Below are 16287 nucleotides of genomic sequence, written 5' to 3'. Positions count from 1 at the left end.
ACTGTAAACCTGTTCTAGGAAATGTTATCTCCAATACAAAAAAAGCTTGATAACAGCTTTCAGAATCCAATAATTCAGTTGAACTGAAGAAATATGAATTCAGTAGGCATACAGATTAAATAAGAACTACCACACACATAACCTTCCCTAAAAAATACGCCTTACTGAGAGGTCAGAGAGTGACTAACCCTCAAGCTCTTCCCCTTTTCCTTCATGTACACAGCATATGCGCCATGACGTCAGAGATCAGCTGACTGGTTTGTTTTGCTGGGTAAAACGGACTTCACAAGACGAAGCAACGACACGCAACTGAAATATACGATTTCGCATTATATAAAACATAACAGATCGAGATCTGTTCAGAGATAGAAAAGAAAAGAAATTAGGCAGGTTTGCCTAAATAAAACGGCGTCTAATCTCATTTTTAAACATGCCTTCGGAAAAGACATTTAAACAAAGGAGGACATTTGGTAAGTGCATCGAGTTCAAATCATCATCGCCTTTTTACTGTATTTCTGATATGTGTAACGTTAGGTCTATTCGTTTTACAGCATTGCTGTTTTACGTAGCCTATGTTATGAGAAAGTTAATGATCGTTATTTATATTTGTAATAGTATACAGCAATACACAGTACGTATAACACCTAAATATTGTAGTGAAGTATGTAGACATGTAATACACGCATCGTATTATAATTACAACACGAAATTTATATATATATATAATATATAAAAATAGAAAATAGGTCTTGTTGCTGTTCTGCAAAGAATCCAGTCAAACTGGGTTATAGGGTGTCGGCCGTGTATGTTTAGATTATACAAACATACAGACTACACACACATGACCATAACATAAACAACATAACGAGTTTCCCTTACCTTTTTTACAAAGTACCAAACCAAAAATCTATGTTGCAATGTCTTTGTTTGGGGCAGATGTTAACAAAATACTGCGCTGCAGAATTGGGGGATGGGACTCGTCGTTTAAGGTTATTTGGAAGGACTCGAGTAAACAAACAACGATGCCGAATGAATTTTCGTAACATTTCAGTCGCCACTGTTCATACAACATCGACATTTGCTGAAAAATGGTAGTGCTGTTACAGTCATAATTGCGCTCGGTTATAGGCCTTTTTAGTGTCGGCGTTGAGTTATCTTTTTCATAACCGTTTCCACTCTTGTTTTCCATCCCTTTTTGGGACTGAAGTGGCAAAAATAGCTGGTAACATGAGGGACTTACCCAAACAGAATTTTGGGCTTTGTTTTCATAACGTATTTTATCGATACTTCAATAGAATATATTGGAGTTTTTACAAAGGTCTCTGTGTTTTTAGCTTTAAAACAAAGAGTTTATCAGACATATCAATTACTTAATTCATCTCCAACCAATTTTGTGATAATAAACCGAAACACGAACGTTACTAGCGACGTCCTTCTCAAGTAGAACCTTTTTAGGGAATCGGTTCACAAAACCGAACCGAACCATTCGTTCACGAATCGAACCGAACTCGCGATTCGAGTCGTTCGAACATGTTTGACTCGGTTCTATAACGCTTTTGTGAACAAACATGACAGGCAGAGTTTTAATGAATATCATTTTTAGATGAAAAGTGTAAATGCTAATTAAGGCATATTAAGTTAAGTGAAGGCCTTTATGAATAAAACTTAATTAAAGCACGAACCAGATGTTTAAAGCGAAACTAAAGAAACAGTTTTCACGGAAATGGGTGAGGTTTAGTAGTCAGCCACCAGAAGTTACCACAGTTGCTCAGTAATTGCACGTGTCATACATTAGCAGCATGTGCTCAGTCAGGTTTATGGTTTGCAATGAACCTCATGGTCGCTAGACTTAAAGTTTCTTTGCGTTTCTAATTCTTTGAAAACATAATTCGACATATAATGTCAACACAGTGATGTAATGTTTTCTAGACTTGTCGTTTTATTGTTTTATGGTTGCTGTAGATACTGTCCTGTCATGTCATGCTGAGTCATGTCTTTTGTTCAAAGTCTAGTTAGCTTGATACACAAAGGCCCACCTTGTTTCTTTTTCATTTCTGTTCATTAAATTAAGAGAAAATGATGTGGAACAAATGCCTATACAATAAAGAAATAAACCAAGCAATTTAACTGAGAAGAGCAGACATTGAAGTCATTGTTTAGTGTTTTTTTTAAAGGGACAGATGCCCAAAAACGAATGTTTAGTTATTATTTATGCATAACCTTTTTTAGTTTCACTGCTCTTGTGTGTTTGGTTGAAACTGAACCACAGGATAAGACTAACAAGTTTAACATGGTTCTTCAGAGAATTGATTGATATTTGAGACCCAAGCCCATATCCATCTTAGTAAAATGTCTGTGGTTTAATGCATCCTGTATTGTGATCTGCTGTATCTAATATCCGCTTTTGCTTCCTCTCTACAGAGCAGCGCGTGGAGGATGTACGGCTGATCCGGGAACAGCATCCAAGCAAGATCCCAGTAAGCAGATTATATTTGTGTCTGTGGAGCTGGAGCTGGAGATGAAGATTAAAATTGATAACCAATTAAAATTAATATGCAAGTGTTCCGATCTGAAGTTTCAACCAGTATAGACCTTTATAATGAAATACTGTCATTGGAATATGGTCATATTTGCCCTGTTTGTTTTAGAAGTGGAGGAAGTTTTTTGGAGGAAGTTACGTAGTATTGCCATTTGCATCTTATCAATTCACCATCACAAAACACTCAACTAGAGGGATAGTTCACTAACTCAAAAATTAAATTTGTCATCATTTACTCACCCTCATGTTGATCCAGACCTGACCTATATGACGTCTGTGGAACATTAAAAAAACAGATATTTTCATGAATTGTTTTTGTTCATACATTAAACATTAATGGTGTCCAAAACAACTTTGGAACTTTTTTAACCTTTGTTAAAATATCTTCTTTTGTGTTTTACATAAACAAAAAAAAGTCATACTGCTTTGGAGCAACATGAGGGTGATTAAATAATTTTCATTTTTGGTTGAACTATCCTTTTGAAGAAATGAATTAAGTGGCTCAAAATCAGATGGATCTTTGGATCAAGGCATGATGTCAATGTTTAAAACATGCTCAGTTTGTGTGTATTGAGCACAATAGGTTAATCTCATGGATAACCTCTAAGGATAGCTTATCAATAGACCTAGGAAAACAGATAGCATATGAATGGCTCCGTTTGCATGTATGTATAGGGTCTTTATCAGCCTCTTAAAGACCAGTCATTGGTATTGTAGCCAGGTGTCACCTCTATTGATAATGCCTCAGGGTTACCAGTCTCAATTGTTATTCAAGCTGACCAGGATAACGTGGTCGACTTCCCATCTGCTGAATAGACACAAACAACCACCCAGAGCAACTCCTTTAAATGGGATCGTTTAGACTCACTTGAGTTTTTTTTTTTTTTTTGACAACTTAAGTCTTCAGCCAAATACGGGATTTTTTTTTTTAAATGTGTTTTGCCTGTTCATTTAGAAGACAATGTGTTTTGGGGACTGAAAAACGGGTTTCAAAGTGTACATTTTTGAAACTGTTGTCGTGTAAACAACCAATACAGGAATCTTTGAAAATGGTGATGTCATGTGCATGCGTAGTACGTGTTAGGTATGTAGGCATGCGCAGTACATGTCGATTTTTACTTCCTTACAGGTAGTGTTTACTAACAAGGTTACAGTGCCAACTACTGGCCTGGCATAAGTAATACAGCGTTTTTGGCAGTTTTCGCAGATATGTATAAATGCAAGTCATTTTGAAAATGTTGTCGTGTATGCGTGAAACTTTTGAAAAAAAGCATGGGAAAATTTTTCCATTTTTGACCACATTGTTGTCATCTAAACGTAGCCTAAAATTAAAATTTTTATATCGATAAATTGGACCAGAAAGCAGTGGAAAAAAAAATATTGTAAATATAATTTTAAAATACTGTAATTAAAAGTACATACACTACCAGTCAAAAGTTTTTGAACCATAAGATTTTTTTTTTTTTTTTAAGTCTCTTCTGCTCATCAAGCCGGCATTTATTTGATCCAGACTACCGCAAAAACAGTACAATTTTAAAATATTTTTACTATTTAGCATTACTGCTTTCTATTTGAATATATTTTAAAATCTAATTTATTTCTGATTTCAAAGCTGAATTTTTAGCATCATTACTCCAGTCACATGATCCTTCAGAAATCATATTCTGATTTGCTGCTCAAAAAAACATTTATTATTATTATTATTTGGAAGACAGCTGAGCAGATTTTTTTCCCAGGTTTCTTTGATGAATAGAAAGTTCAGAAGAACAGCATTTATCTGAAATAGAAATCTTTTGTAACATGTCTTTATCATCATTTTTGATCAATTTAAAGCATTCTTGCTAAATAAAAGTATTAATTTATATAAATTAACTTAAAAAACTGTACTCGGCTGTTTTAAATATTGATAATAATAATCATCATAAGTATAACAAGTAATGTTTCTTGAACAGCAAATCAACATATTAGAATGATTTCTGATCATGTGACACGGAAAACTGGACTAATGATACTGCAAATGTATCTTTGATCACAGGAATAAATTACATTTTCAAATGTATTTAAAATTTTCACATTTTTAATTTTTATTTAAAGTGAGAGTTTCAGAAAACTTTCTATTCAAAGATCCCAGAATAAATGTCTATTGTTGTGTCACAGCTGTTAAAAAGAATTGTTTTTCCAAGCACCAAATCCGCATATTAGTATGATTTCTGAAGAGTCGTGTGACTTAAGACTGGAGTAACGATGCTGAAAATTCAGCTTTGTCATCACAGGAATAATTTAAAATTTAAAATGTATTATAGAAAAGTATTTTACATTTGAATAATATTACTGTATTACTGTATTTTTGATTAAACAAAAAAACAATCAATCTTGGTTAGCATAAGAGACTTCTTTAAAAACTTACTGACCCTAAATATTTGACCATGAGCACACACATAATATTTGGTACAATTTATCCACTTAAAATAAATATGCATATATGCTGATGTTTAGCTTGTTGGATTTGTTTCAGGTGATCATTGAGAGATACAAGGGAGAAAAGCAACTGCCGATTCTTGACAAAACTAAGTTCTTAGTTCCTGACCACGTAAACATGAGCGAACTTATTAAGATAATCAGGTAACACCAACTTGCTTTTCATTATGATTTCTGTCTTTCATTATTATTTTTGAAAAAAAAAACAAAAAAAAAAAATCTCGTCTAACGCATCTGCTTCGTGCACATTTCCAATAGGAGACGCCTCCAGCTCAACTCCAACCAGGCTTTCTTCCTACTCGTCAACGGTCACAGCATGGTATCTGTGTCCACCGCTATTTCTGAGGTCTACGAACGCGAGAGAGATGAGGACGGCTTCCTGTACATGGTCTATGCCTCCCAGGAGACATTCGGAACTGCGTGTCCCCAGTAAAAATGGCAAAAAGATTGGCTTTCACTCTTGGACAATGATACTACCCTGAACTCTTCTGACCTCTCCCTTGCAAATATCCCCTTTCCCGTCCCCATCCAAACAGGAACCAACTGAACCTTCAGTCATTTGGCTCACTGATCCCAAAGCTAAATCCTAACTTCCCACATCTCAGCCCTTTAACCTCGACTCCCTCCAAATAATTTTGAGTTTTAATAACGGAAGAGGAGTCGATTGCGTTTAGGTTGTAAGACAGGCTATGGTTAGTCGGATTTATTACTCAACACAAGGCTTGAACGAAAGACTTCTGGGTGTAGAGATGGAATCATCTCTTTTATCTTAACGGTTGAATTCCCGAAATGGCATCTAGTGTAACGTTAGGCGGCCAAATAGAGGTTATCCGTCAGGTCCGTTTTGGTTCGTCGAATCTCTTTATTCGTTGAGTTCGACAGCCTTTCCTTACCTGTAGGTGTCAAACTGTGTTCCATTTTCCTGTTAGAAGCAATTCAGTCTTTTCACCTCCCCCTCGAGCTTTTTGCTAATTGGGTCATGAGCGTTGAGATTCTTGGATTTCACAACAAGTCAAAGTCCTGCTTGACTTATTGACTTATGAAGTACGATCCAGTTGGCTGTACCTGAGGAAATAAATAGCAATTTATAATACAAGAAATTCTGCTTTGATTGTAGTGTGAAGCTTTAAAAGTGCAAGTTTAGGAAGGAAAATGTAATTATATTCAATGGTACATTGAGCGAATGAATGTGGCTTTAGCGATTGTGGCCCAAGGTAGTCAGGGCGGCTCAGTTCACGGACACGAGCGCCGCCCGAACATCCTTGCTCTTTTAGGTGCACGCTTTTAGTCTTTTCGATTTTATTAGAGGATTATTTGCGCCTTTATAAATACATAACCGTGAGCTGTGGTACTCTTCCCATCTGTATGTCTTACAGTAAACTGTACAGATAAGCTTAGATGCCTTTTTTCCTGAGCTGTTTGTCTTGCTCTTATTTAAAGAGATGTTATTTTTTCGTTGTTTTGTTCATGTAAAAACAATTCATATGTGCTACTATTGTGGAATTTACAAAAATGACAGTTTGTTTTAAATGAGAGTTTAACTTTAAAGGATTATCAACCCGTTATCGAACTAAGCTCCTTTATGTATTTCTCCTGCTCAGATTTACAGCAATATCACACTTCTATTTCTGTTGATATTTTAAAAATAAATGAGAAATATGCATCCTGTCTGGCATTTTCTTTGTTTTATTTATATCACAGCTTGGGCCAGAGCCAGTGTTGCCAAGTCCACGGTTTTCCGGCGGACTTGGACTACTTTAAAGGAAAGGACATGACGGGTGCCAAGTATGGTGACCCGTACTCGGAATTTGTGCTCTGCATTTAACCCATACAAACGCACACACACACCCAGAGCAGTGGGCAGCCATATTGCTATCACTGTGGAGCAGTTGGGGGTTCGGTGCCTTGCTCAAGGGACTCACCTCAGTTGTGGTATTAAGGGTGGAGAGAGCGCTGGTTATTCACTCCCCCCCACTCGAACCCACAACATTTCGGTTACAAGCCAGACTCCCTAACCATTAGGCCATGGCTAAAGAAGTAGTTCCCTTCCAGAACAAAAATGTACACATAATGTACTCATCCCCCTGTCATCCAAGATGTTCATGTCTTTCTTTCTTCAGTCGTTAACAAAGTTTTTTTTTTTTTTTTTTTTTTTGTTTGAAAACATTTCAGGATTTCTCTCCATATAATGGACTTCTATGGTGCCCCCTGAGTTTGAACTTCCAAAATGCAGTCTAAATGCAGCTTCAAAGGGCTCTAAACAGCCAAGGAATAAGGGTCTTATCTAACGAAACAATAGGTTATTTTCTAAAACTACTTTTAAGGTTATAAATACTTTTTAACCTTAAACACTCATCTTGTCTATGTCTGCGTGAATTGTTTTTTTTTTTTTTTTGGTTTAAGACAGGGTATGTCGAAAAAATCCCATGTCATTTTCTCTAACTTTAAAATCATCCTAAATCGCTGCAGAAGTACCGACCTAGTGTTTACAAAGTGAACATGCAAAGAAGGTCAAATGCCCTTTACAAAAAAGGGTAAAATGGCGATGTAGGACAATTTTGAAGTTGGATGAGAAAATGAGAAGTTTTTCGACGTACCCTAACTGTATTGAACCGGAAAAAAACAGTTTATGCAGAGCTAGACAAGACGAGTGTTTGAGGGTAAAAAGTATGTAAATTTGTAAAAAAAATAAATAAATAAATAAAAAATTTAGAAAATAACCGATCGTTTCGCTAGTGCATTATATGGAGAGGAATCCTGAAATGTTTTCATCAAAAAAAACATAATTTCTTTAATAAGAAATATTTAATAAGGAATAAAGAAAGAAAGACATGAACATCTTGGATGACAAAGGGGTGAGTACATTATCAGTTAATTTTTGTTCTGGAAATGAACTACTCTTTTAACACTTTTGCCGCGGATTGTTTTTCATGTCTGCAGTTTTAGGCGACCCCGATAGCGTGATATTTATCCCCTGAAATTCGGATTTTACTAGGGGAATCACGCCAAAAACGCGTATTTTACCGGAGGACCCCCACCAAAACACGACTGGGTTAGTTTTGAGTAGCAATTGGGCGGGTTTTGTTATGAAAACCTGGCAACCCTGGCCAGAGCCGTTGAGCTCGGTAAATCGCAGTTGACAACTTTTGACAGCCACAGTCTAAAAGATTACTTTTTTTACTCATCAGTGCTGTTTGTCTAACCGTTTCTGCTCCTAATCTCATCCATATCGCTATAAAATATAGCATTCTGTGTAGAATCAAGTGGGTTACGTTTTGTGATCAGCGCCGACTCGAGCATATGATCCGCTTCATGCTATCGCGTCTCTGGACCGGAGCAGAAAACCGTTGATACATATTGGCGGAAGTTACAGAATGGAAGTTTTGAATGCTTATATCTCCTAAATGCTAATTTTGTCATTGTTTTGGCACACAAGGTTCTACATTACCTTAAGGCTAACATATTCATACTAAAAAACAAACTTCAATTTTGATTTCACAGGGACTTAAAACTTCCGTTGACCGCTATTAAACAATTCCCAAAAACGTTTTAATCATTTTAAAAAGTGTCAAAGTGATACATTATACAAAAACGTCAACAATCAAACTTCATTAAACATTCACCTCAGAATACAAAATGGCTGCGTCAGCATTGTCGTTTTAGGTCAAAAGCTTTCCAGCGATAATACTAGACATAATACATACGACACGTAGCAAATCAGGCAACATGCATAGCCAGCGACCAAGATCTTTGTAATTTATAAACAGAAATCTCACCATGTGCTTTGAAATTTTTGACATTGGAATGGGCTAAATGGTTCCTATAGTACAAGTCTGACCTTTTTCAACACTTTGGAAAATTTTCATGCTGATGTAATTGAGAAACAACATGGAAAACCCACTTTTTTAACCTTTGTAGTGTGACATAATGAAAACGGTTTCCTCTTTTGTTCAGTTCTCAGTTCAGAAGCAGTTTCAATAACTGTAGTGAATTCAAAAAGCTCAACTTCAGCGGCCTCAAGTGCATTGACTGCATAAGAGTATTTTATCTGAGCTTCACTTGACGACGAAGAGAACGTAATAAAAAAATATAATTCAAAAGTAGCAAACATTTTCAAAAACCCAGATATGAACAAATACACCATGATTACAACAAACAGGAATAACACGTGATGTTTAAGAAACTTCCTGTAGTCAAAAAGCTAAAAAAAAGACCTCTTGAGATGGAAAAAGACACAATTGTCAGTTTCTCCTTCCTTTCTGAACTTCCAAAAAAAAAAAGACTGCCAATGTCTTAGTCCCAAAGGTTGACTTTGAAAGCCACACCATGAGCCATAGACTTGGCTGTAATTGCACGTTATTTGGCGAGCAAAATCTCCTCGTTTTGCTTCCAAGAATGCCATGTGCAGCAATTGTTGACTGATACGCTATTGGCTGCCCCACAGTGACAAACGAGTCTCAAGTGAGGCGAACAGCGTGAACAGAGCGGAAGAACACAAAAGAGTGAGTTCTTCCGTGAACGTCCCTTTACAAAGATCCATCAAGTGTTTCTTTGGCACGAAGCTTTCATCGAAAGACATAGCTGATGGAACTCCATCGCTGGATCCTCCTGTAAAGAGATACTGTAATGTCGTTGCTCAGTGGTGTCTCACATCAAGTGTCTTTACACACTGAGGAAGGTGCAGGTCCAAACGGGTTCATACACAGCATTTAGTCCCCTGAGTCCTGGCTGTCTGACTGCGGAGAGTATTTCAGACGAAACGTCCCTGCAAAAACAAAACGTTTTGTTTTTATCTGAAAATGCAAAAAATAACTCCGGTTTTATATTTTTTGAAGAAACCATGGGTGGTGTTTGCACATTTCAAAAACAGTATCATAGCTGTTAAACTACTTCTTGTGATGGTTTGTGATGTTACCCTGCAGCCTTCAAATTTTAGGTTCAATCAACTCAAATAAGTTTCGTCAACTTGAAATGTTAAGTTGTACTAAGTAAAAACTTGAGTTGACTTGAGTTGGTTTGTTAAACTTAAAACATGGGCTTGTTACCCAGCTGCCTTAAAATTTTAAGTTGAATGAACTCAAATATGTAAGTTGTCACTTAACATTTCAAGTTGACTAAACGTTTTTGAGTTGACTGAACTTAAAATTTTAAGGCAGCCGGGTAACAAATTATTGAATCAACAAATTGTTTTTTACAGTGTACTAATAAAATTATTACTAAACGTTATTTTTAAGGAATATTTACCATAAAAATGTAAATACACAACACAAAAACACAGTATTTATGAAAAAAAAAAGTTTTATAAAAATTAAATAAAATCAATTATTTAGTGATGCTTTTGATTATTAAAATTTAATAAAACCATTGAAATGGAATCCAGAAAACGTATTTCTGGAATAAATTTCATAGGGCCTTTTGTGTCCATTTTTGTTAAAATTGAACCATTATTAAATTAAAAAAAAAAAAAAAAGGTATTTGGAAAATTTGAATAAATAAATACATTTAATAAAATAAATTTATAGGGCCAAAATTTCATTTTTGTAAATTTACTTATTTATTTCAAACAATTCTGTTTTAATTACACTTTACAATAAGGTGCCATTTGTTAACATTAGTTGATGTATTAACTAAAATCAACGAACAATGAATACATTTATTACAGAATTTATTAATCTTTGGGAACTAATCTTTGTTAGTTAATAAAAACACAGTCGTTCATTGTTCAAGTTAGTTCACAGTGCATTAATGTTAACAAACATTTGTGATTTTAATAAAGCATTAGTAAATGCTGAAATTAACATTAACTAAGATTAATAAATGCTGTAGAAGTATTGTTCATTCTTAGTTCATGTTGACCAATGAACCTTATTGTAAAGTGTTACCAATTTTACATTTTTTTTAATGGTTAAATAAAAAAAAATATTAATTCAAAACCATGCCTAAATAATTGAAATATAAAACATAAAACATACACAATTTAACAGAAATGTATTAAAAGATCAACAAAAATTACATGTTAAGGCCCTATGAAATACATTTTTTCCTCAAATTCAGTTTTATTAAATAAAATAAGTAAATAAGTAAATAAATTCTAGTAAATCATTTCTCTGTTAAATAATCTTTTAAAAAACAATGTTTTAATAGGAAATGTAATTATAAGTAGTAGTAGTGTCATTACATTAAAGGAGAAGTCCACTTCCAAAACAAAGATTCACATATAATGTACTCTCCCCCATATAATCCAAGATGTTCATGTCTTTCTTTCTTCAGTCGTAAAGAAATTATGTTTTTTGAGAAAAACATTTCTGAATTTTTCTCTATATAACAGACTGATATGGTGCCCTGATTCTGAACTTCCAAAAGGCAGTTTACATGCGGCTTCATACAATCCTAAATGTGGTTGTAAACAATCGCAGCTGAGGAAGAAGGGTCTTATCTAGCATAACTTTTCTGATAAACCTGATATACCGATGCGTGGCGTGGCCTAGTGGGCAGCACGTCAAAATGTAGCGCCGTTGCAAGTGTGAACATAGCCTAAGACAAGATGAGTGTTTGGCATTAAAAAGTATACAAATTGTATTATTTTTATGAAAATAACCGATCGCTATGCTAGATATGCTAGATAAGAGCCTTCTTTCTTGGCTGGGATCGTTTACAACCGCATTTGGGATCGTTTGAAGCCGCATTTAAACTGCATTTTGAAAGTTCAAAATCAGGGCACCATAGCAGTCCATTGTATGGAGAAAAATGCTGAAACGTTTTCCTCAAAAAACACAATTTCTTCACGACTGAAGAAAGAGAGACATGAACATCTTGGAGGACAAGGGGGTGAGTACATTATATGTGAATCTTTGTTTTGTTTTGAAGTGGACTTCTCCTTTAAGTGATATATTTCTCTCACTGTTTCTTCAAATTAAACCAAGCTTTTATTTTGACGGGTTGCTGTGAACAATAGGTTTCTCAAAGGAAAGGGTAAAATGCTCATGAAATGACTCTCAAAGCAGTACTACTCAAATATTAAGGTGGCAGAAGCTGAAAACACTGCAAGTGTTGCGCACTTCAGTATATGTGTAGTAAACAAAACCGCGAGTCTGCGCCATTCATTCACACAGAAACACACAGAACATGCGGGATTCATATTTAGATAGTCTTTTTGCGGCTAAATATTCACAGACACTAGTCCATATCAAGTTTGGATTACAGTTTACTGAGCTACCTTTGATTTATTTACCCTAAATTAGTCAAATACCATGACATTATACAGTAAATTCTGTTTTTGCGATCGGATTCCGTGATTCCGTCCATGTTTTTTGCATTGTGGAAATCATAGGGTGTAAGAGGTTTGCAAGCAACACTTATAAACAACGCTTTTACCTTGCTGTGCAGAGTCCATTGCTGGCTGCTTGCAGTCTTGTGCTCGATGCCCACTCAGCCCACAGTTATAGCAGGACACATTCCCTGTTTTCTTATGCCCAGAACTTCCGTTTCCCATCATTCCATGGGGCTGGTACACTCCGCCTCCTCCCCCTAGAAAACCCTGCACTGGTGGAAGCACAAGATTTTGTTGCGAGTCATGTGATAGGCTGCTGTTGTAAATAGGCGGGGCCACCAGGGGGTAGGAAAAGGGGGAGGCAGTACCACTTCCTGTAAGGAGGGGGCTGAAATGAAGCAAAGGCCCTAATGTGAATACTGACGTTCCAGAAAATGGATGTGGAAAGTATCCGGCGTAGCTAGCCGGAAGCGCTCCGTAGGAGCCACAGTTCCCGCTACACCCGCAAGAGCTACAAACGCACAGTGATGAACTGGAGTTAGCACTGTTTGCTTGCACTGAGGCGTAGCCGCTATTCTCAGTGGATGCTGGGCTAGAACTCGGCGCGACCGCAGGCGTACTGTTTACGCAGTAGGTGTTTCCAGGTACTGCCGCCATTGGGACGTTACTGGCTGTTGCTATAGGGACTCCACTTACAGGAGAGAAGGAGGGTCTGGTGGAAGAATTCGATGACGGGCAGGAGGACGGGGTGGAGAAAGGGTACGATCCTGTGCGTGGAACAGAAGACGACACTTGTAAATGTAAAGGAGGGTGGGAAACATGATGGAGGGTGTTAGACGTGGAGGTGAGAGCAGTGCTGGTCTCCACCATGAGACCCGGTGGGGAGCGAAGCACTGTGAGGGGCCCACGGGGGCCTGACACGTCCTGGTGCCCCGAAGAGCCGTCAAGATTCAACCCAGGGAAGATGTTCTCAAGCCGTACACCGACAGTGACCCCAGACCCCATCTGTTTGGGACGTTCTTCTGAACAAAGAGGGGGCGGACGAGGTTTGCGGGGAGAGTTGAGAACACGGCCTGGGGAGAGAAGGGGCAAGGATGGAGGGGGCAAACTCATTTGGGAGGGGCAGAGAGAGGGATCGTTTTGGACCGGGAGGACTTGGGCGGTGGGACGGCTGGGACCGGTGGATACCGCAGGATTGAGGAGAAAGCACGACCGCTCTTTCTCACCAGGATCCAAACCAGACTCTAAACCTGAAAGGAGATATAGACCTAAAATGAAATGATATGGAATTATTTAATAATGATGTGATCTTCCATTTTTAGTATAATTAATAAACCAGAAGTATCATCAATTGCTACTAGACACTTCAAATATCTTTTGTTGATCTACTATGTATTTATGTGATCAAAAATACAGAAAAAACAGTAATATTGTTAAATATTATTGCAAATTAAAATACCAGTTTTCTATTTTAATGTACTTTAAAATATAATTTATTCCTGTGATGCAAAGCTGAATGTTTAGCATCATTGCTCCAGTCTTAAGTGTCACATGATCCTTCAGAAATCTTTCTAATATGCTAATTTATTATCAATGTTGGAAACAGTTGTGATGCTTCATATTTTTTTAAACCTTTTTTTATGAATAAAAAGCATAAATTCAAAATTTAAGTTTATGTTTACATACTATATGTGTGTGTAGTTTGTATATTTGTTATGTATATATAAATACATACATGTATATATTAAGAAAAAATATGTTAGAGTTATATATAAAATATTTATATTCATATGTAATATAAATTATAACAATTATATAACAAATATTTTTTAAGATATATATACATATATGTGTGTGCGTATTTATATATAAATAATAAATATACCGCATGTAAGTACACACATATAGTATGTCAGCATAAACTTTTATTTTGAATGCAATTAATCATGTTTAATTGTTTCGAAGCCCTAGTAAAAAGTTAAATAGAACAGCATTTATTCAAAATAGGAATATTTTCTAACAATACAAGTCTTTACTATCACTTTGTACCAATTTAACACATCCTTGGTGAATAAAAGTATTCATTTCTTAAATTTCTTTTGAACAGCAGTTAGAAAAGATTTCTATTTTAAACAAATGCTGTTCTTTTTATTTATCAAAGAATCCTAAAAAATGTTATAGGTTCCAAAAATAAAAAATAAAAAAGTAGAAAACTGTTTCCAGTATTAATAATAAATCTGCATATTTGAATGATTTCTGAAGGATCATGTGACACTGGAGACTGGAGTAATGATGCTCAAAATTCAGTTTTGCATCACAGAAATAAATTACATTTTAAAGTACATTAAAATAGAAAACCGGTATTTTAAATTCCAATAATATTTCACAATATTGCAGTTTTTTCTGTATTTTTCATCAAATAAATGCAGCCTTGACGCGCAGAAGAGACTTTAAAAAACATTACAAATCTTACTGATCCCAAACTTTTGAATGGCAGTGTGTATATGTATATATATGAGTACACTATGACACAAAATTGATTCCAAATACACAGCTGAAGTCAACTTTACATACACCTTGCAGAATCTGCAATATGTTAATTATTTTTAAAAAATAGGAGGGATCATACAAAATTCATGTTATATTTTATTTAGTACTGACCTGAATAAGATATTTCACATAAAAGATGTTTACATATAGTCCACAAGAGAAAATAATAGTTGGATTTATAAAAATGACCCTGTTCAAAAGTTTACATGCGCTTAATTCTTAATACTGTGTTGTAGGTCCCACACATTCTTTGATTTTTTCAGCATTTTTGTGTATTTGAACCCTTTCCTACAATGTCTGTATGATTTTGAGATCCATCTTTTCACACTGAGGACAACTGAGGGACTCATATACAACTATTACAGAAGGTTCAAACGCTCACTGATGTTTCAGAAGAAAACACAATGCATTAAACTTTTTGAATTTGAAGATCAGGGTAAATTTAACTTATTTTGTCTTCTGGGAAACAAATAAGTATCTTCTGTAGCTTCTGAAGGGCAGCACTAAATGACCAAAAAATATATGATATTTTGGCAAAATAAGAAAAATGTACACATCCTCATTAATGTGTTCTCTTAATGTATTGTTTTTCTTTCTAAAGCATCAGTGAGTGTTTGAACCTTCTGTAATAGTTGCATGTGAGTCCCTCAGTTGTCCTCAGTATGAAAAGATGGATCTCAAAGTCATACAGTCATTGATGGAAAGAGTTCAAATACACAAAAATGCTGAAAAACCAAAGAATTTGTGGGACCTGAAAGAATTTCTGAAGAACAGCAGGCAGTTTAACTGTTCAGGACAAACAAGGGACTCATGAACAACTATCACTAAATAAAAACACAGCTGTGGGCCATTCAGGTAACAACACATTATTAAGAATAAAGCGTATGTAAACTCAGCTATTATTTTCTCTTGTGGACTATATGTAAACATATTTTATGTGAAATATCTTATTCAGGTCAGTGCTAAATAAAAAAATAACATGCATTTTGTATGATCCCTCTTATTTTTGTAAAATAAGTAACATTTTGCAGATACTGCAGATGTAAACTTTTGACTTCCACTGTATATATCCATACATATATATATATATGGAATCAATTTTTTTTCATAGTTTACTACATGTACAATTACAGTAGACAATTTAATATCCATTCTAAAAATATCAACAGAAAAAACATCAGTCCTTACGTCTGTGAGGGTCTTTGACCCGGTCGAAGGAAGTGTCACGTGATAAAGGGGTCATTGGACTGGAAGGAGCACTGGAATAGCCTGAGGAGGAACTGCTGTCCCGTGGAATGGGCAACGAGCTGTTCTCAACATCCACTCGTAGCTCTTAACACACATACAAAAAAACAGATCAATCTCTTGAATTCATACATCTATATGGTAATTCTGGATATTTAAAATTTTTTAATTTCTATTTTATTTTAAATCGAAAATTAGTATTATT

The 16287-nt window shown here is 35.5% G+C and overlaps 2 protein-coding genes and 1 long non-coding RNA gene across 4 annotated transcripts in view; 1 reads left to right on the top strand and 2 right to left on the bottom strand.

Annotated features, from left to right (window-relative positions):
• Nucleotides 1–1235, bottom strand: part of LOC127156660 (uncharacterized) — a 41038-nt gene extending 39803 nt beyond the window's left edge. The window contains exon 1 of the long non-coding RNA XR_007825762.1: nt 880–1235. This is a non-coding gene — a long non-coding RNA (uncharacterized LOC127156660). The remainder of the gene's footprint in view (nt 1–879) is intronic.
• Nucleotides 239–6685, top strand: map1lc3b (microtubule-associated protein 1 light chain 3 beta). The gene is made up of 4 exons (XM_051099637.1): nt 239–470; nt 2422–2477; nt 5055–5161; nt 5276–6685. The coding sequence occupies exons 1-4, from the start codon at nt 431–433 to the stop codon at nt 5448–5450; spliced, it is 378 nt and encodes a 125-aa protein (XP_050955594.1). The 5' UTR covers nt 239–430; the 3' UTR covers nt 5451–6685.
• A 1859-nt stretch (nt 6686–8544) lies between these two features.
• zcchc14 (zinc finger, CCHC domain containing 14) overlaps nt 8545–16287 on the bottom strand; it is a 41161-nt gene continuing 33418 nt past the window's right edge. Inside the window, exons 11-13 of one of the 2 annotated variants that reach the window (XM_051099166.1) lie at nt 16026–16169; nt 12392–13555; nt 8545–9782 (exon numbers count right to left, since the gene is read on the bottom strand). In XM_051099166.1, the coding sequence (XP_050955123.1) occupies nt 9727–9782; nt 12392–13555; nt 16026–16169 (1364 nt within the window). In that variant the 3' untranslated portion in view covers nt 8545–9726. The remainder of the gene's footprint in view (nt 9783–12391; nt 13556–16025; nt 16170–16287) is intronic. The other variant, XM_051099167.1, reaches the window with a different exon arrangement.

Source organism: Labeo rohita, chromosome 25 (genome assembly GCF_022985175.1).
Source record: "Labeo rohita strain BAU-BD-2019 chromosome 25, IGBB_LRoh.1.0, whole genome shotgun sequence".
NCBI classification, from domain to species: domain Eukaryota; kingdom Metazoa; phylum Chordata; class Actinopteri; order Cypriniformes; family Cyprinidae; genus Labeo; species Labeo rohita.
The sequence above is the reverse complement of the archived record's forward strand: the minus strand, read 5'-3'. Positions and strand labels throughout refer to the sequence as shown.

Excerpts from the sequence above, each read along its gene's own strand:
- map1lc3b (XM_051099637.1), top strand. The coding sequence starts at position 431 with ATGCCTTCGGAAAAGACATTTAAACAAAGGAGGACATTTG. Across the intron at positions 471-2,421 it reads TAAACAAAGGAGGACATTTG|AGCAGCGCGTGGAGGATGTA; the intron begins GTAAGTGCATCG and ends TCCTCTCTACAG. Across the intron at positions 2,478-5,054 it reads AGCATCCAAGCAAGATCCCA|GTGATCATTGAGAGATACAA; the intron begins GTAAGCAGATTA and ends GATTTGTTTCAG.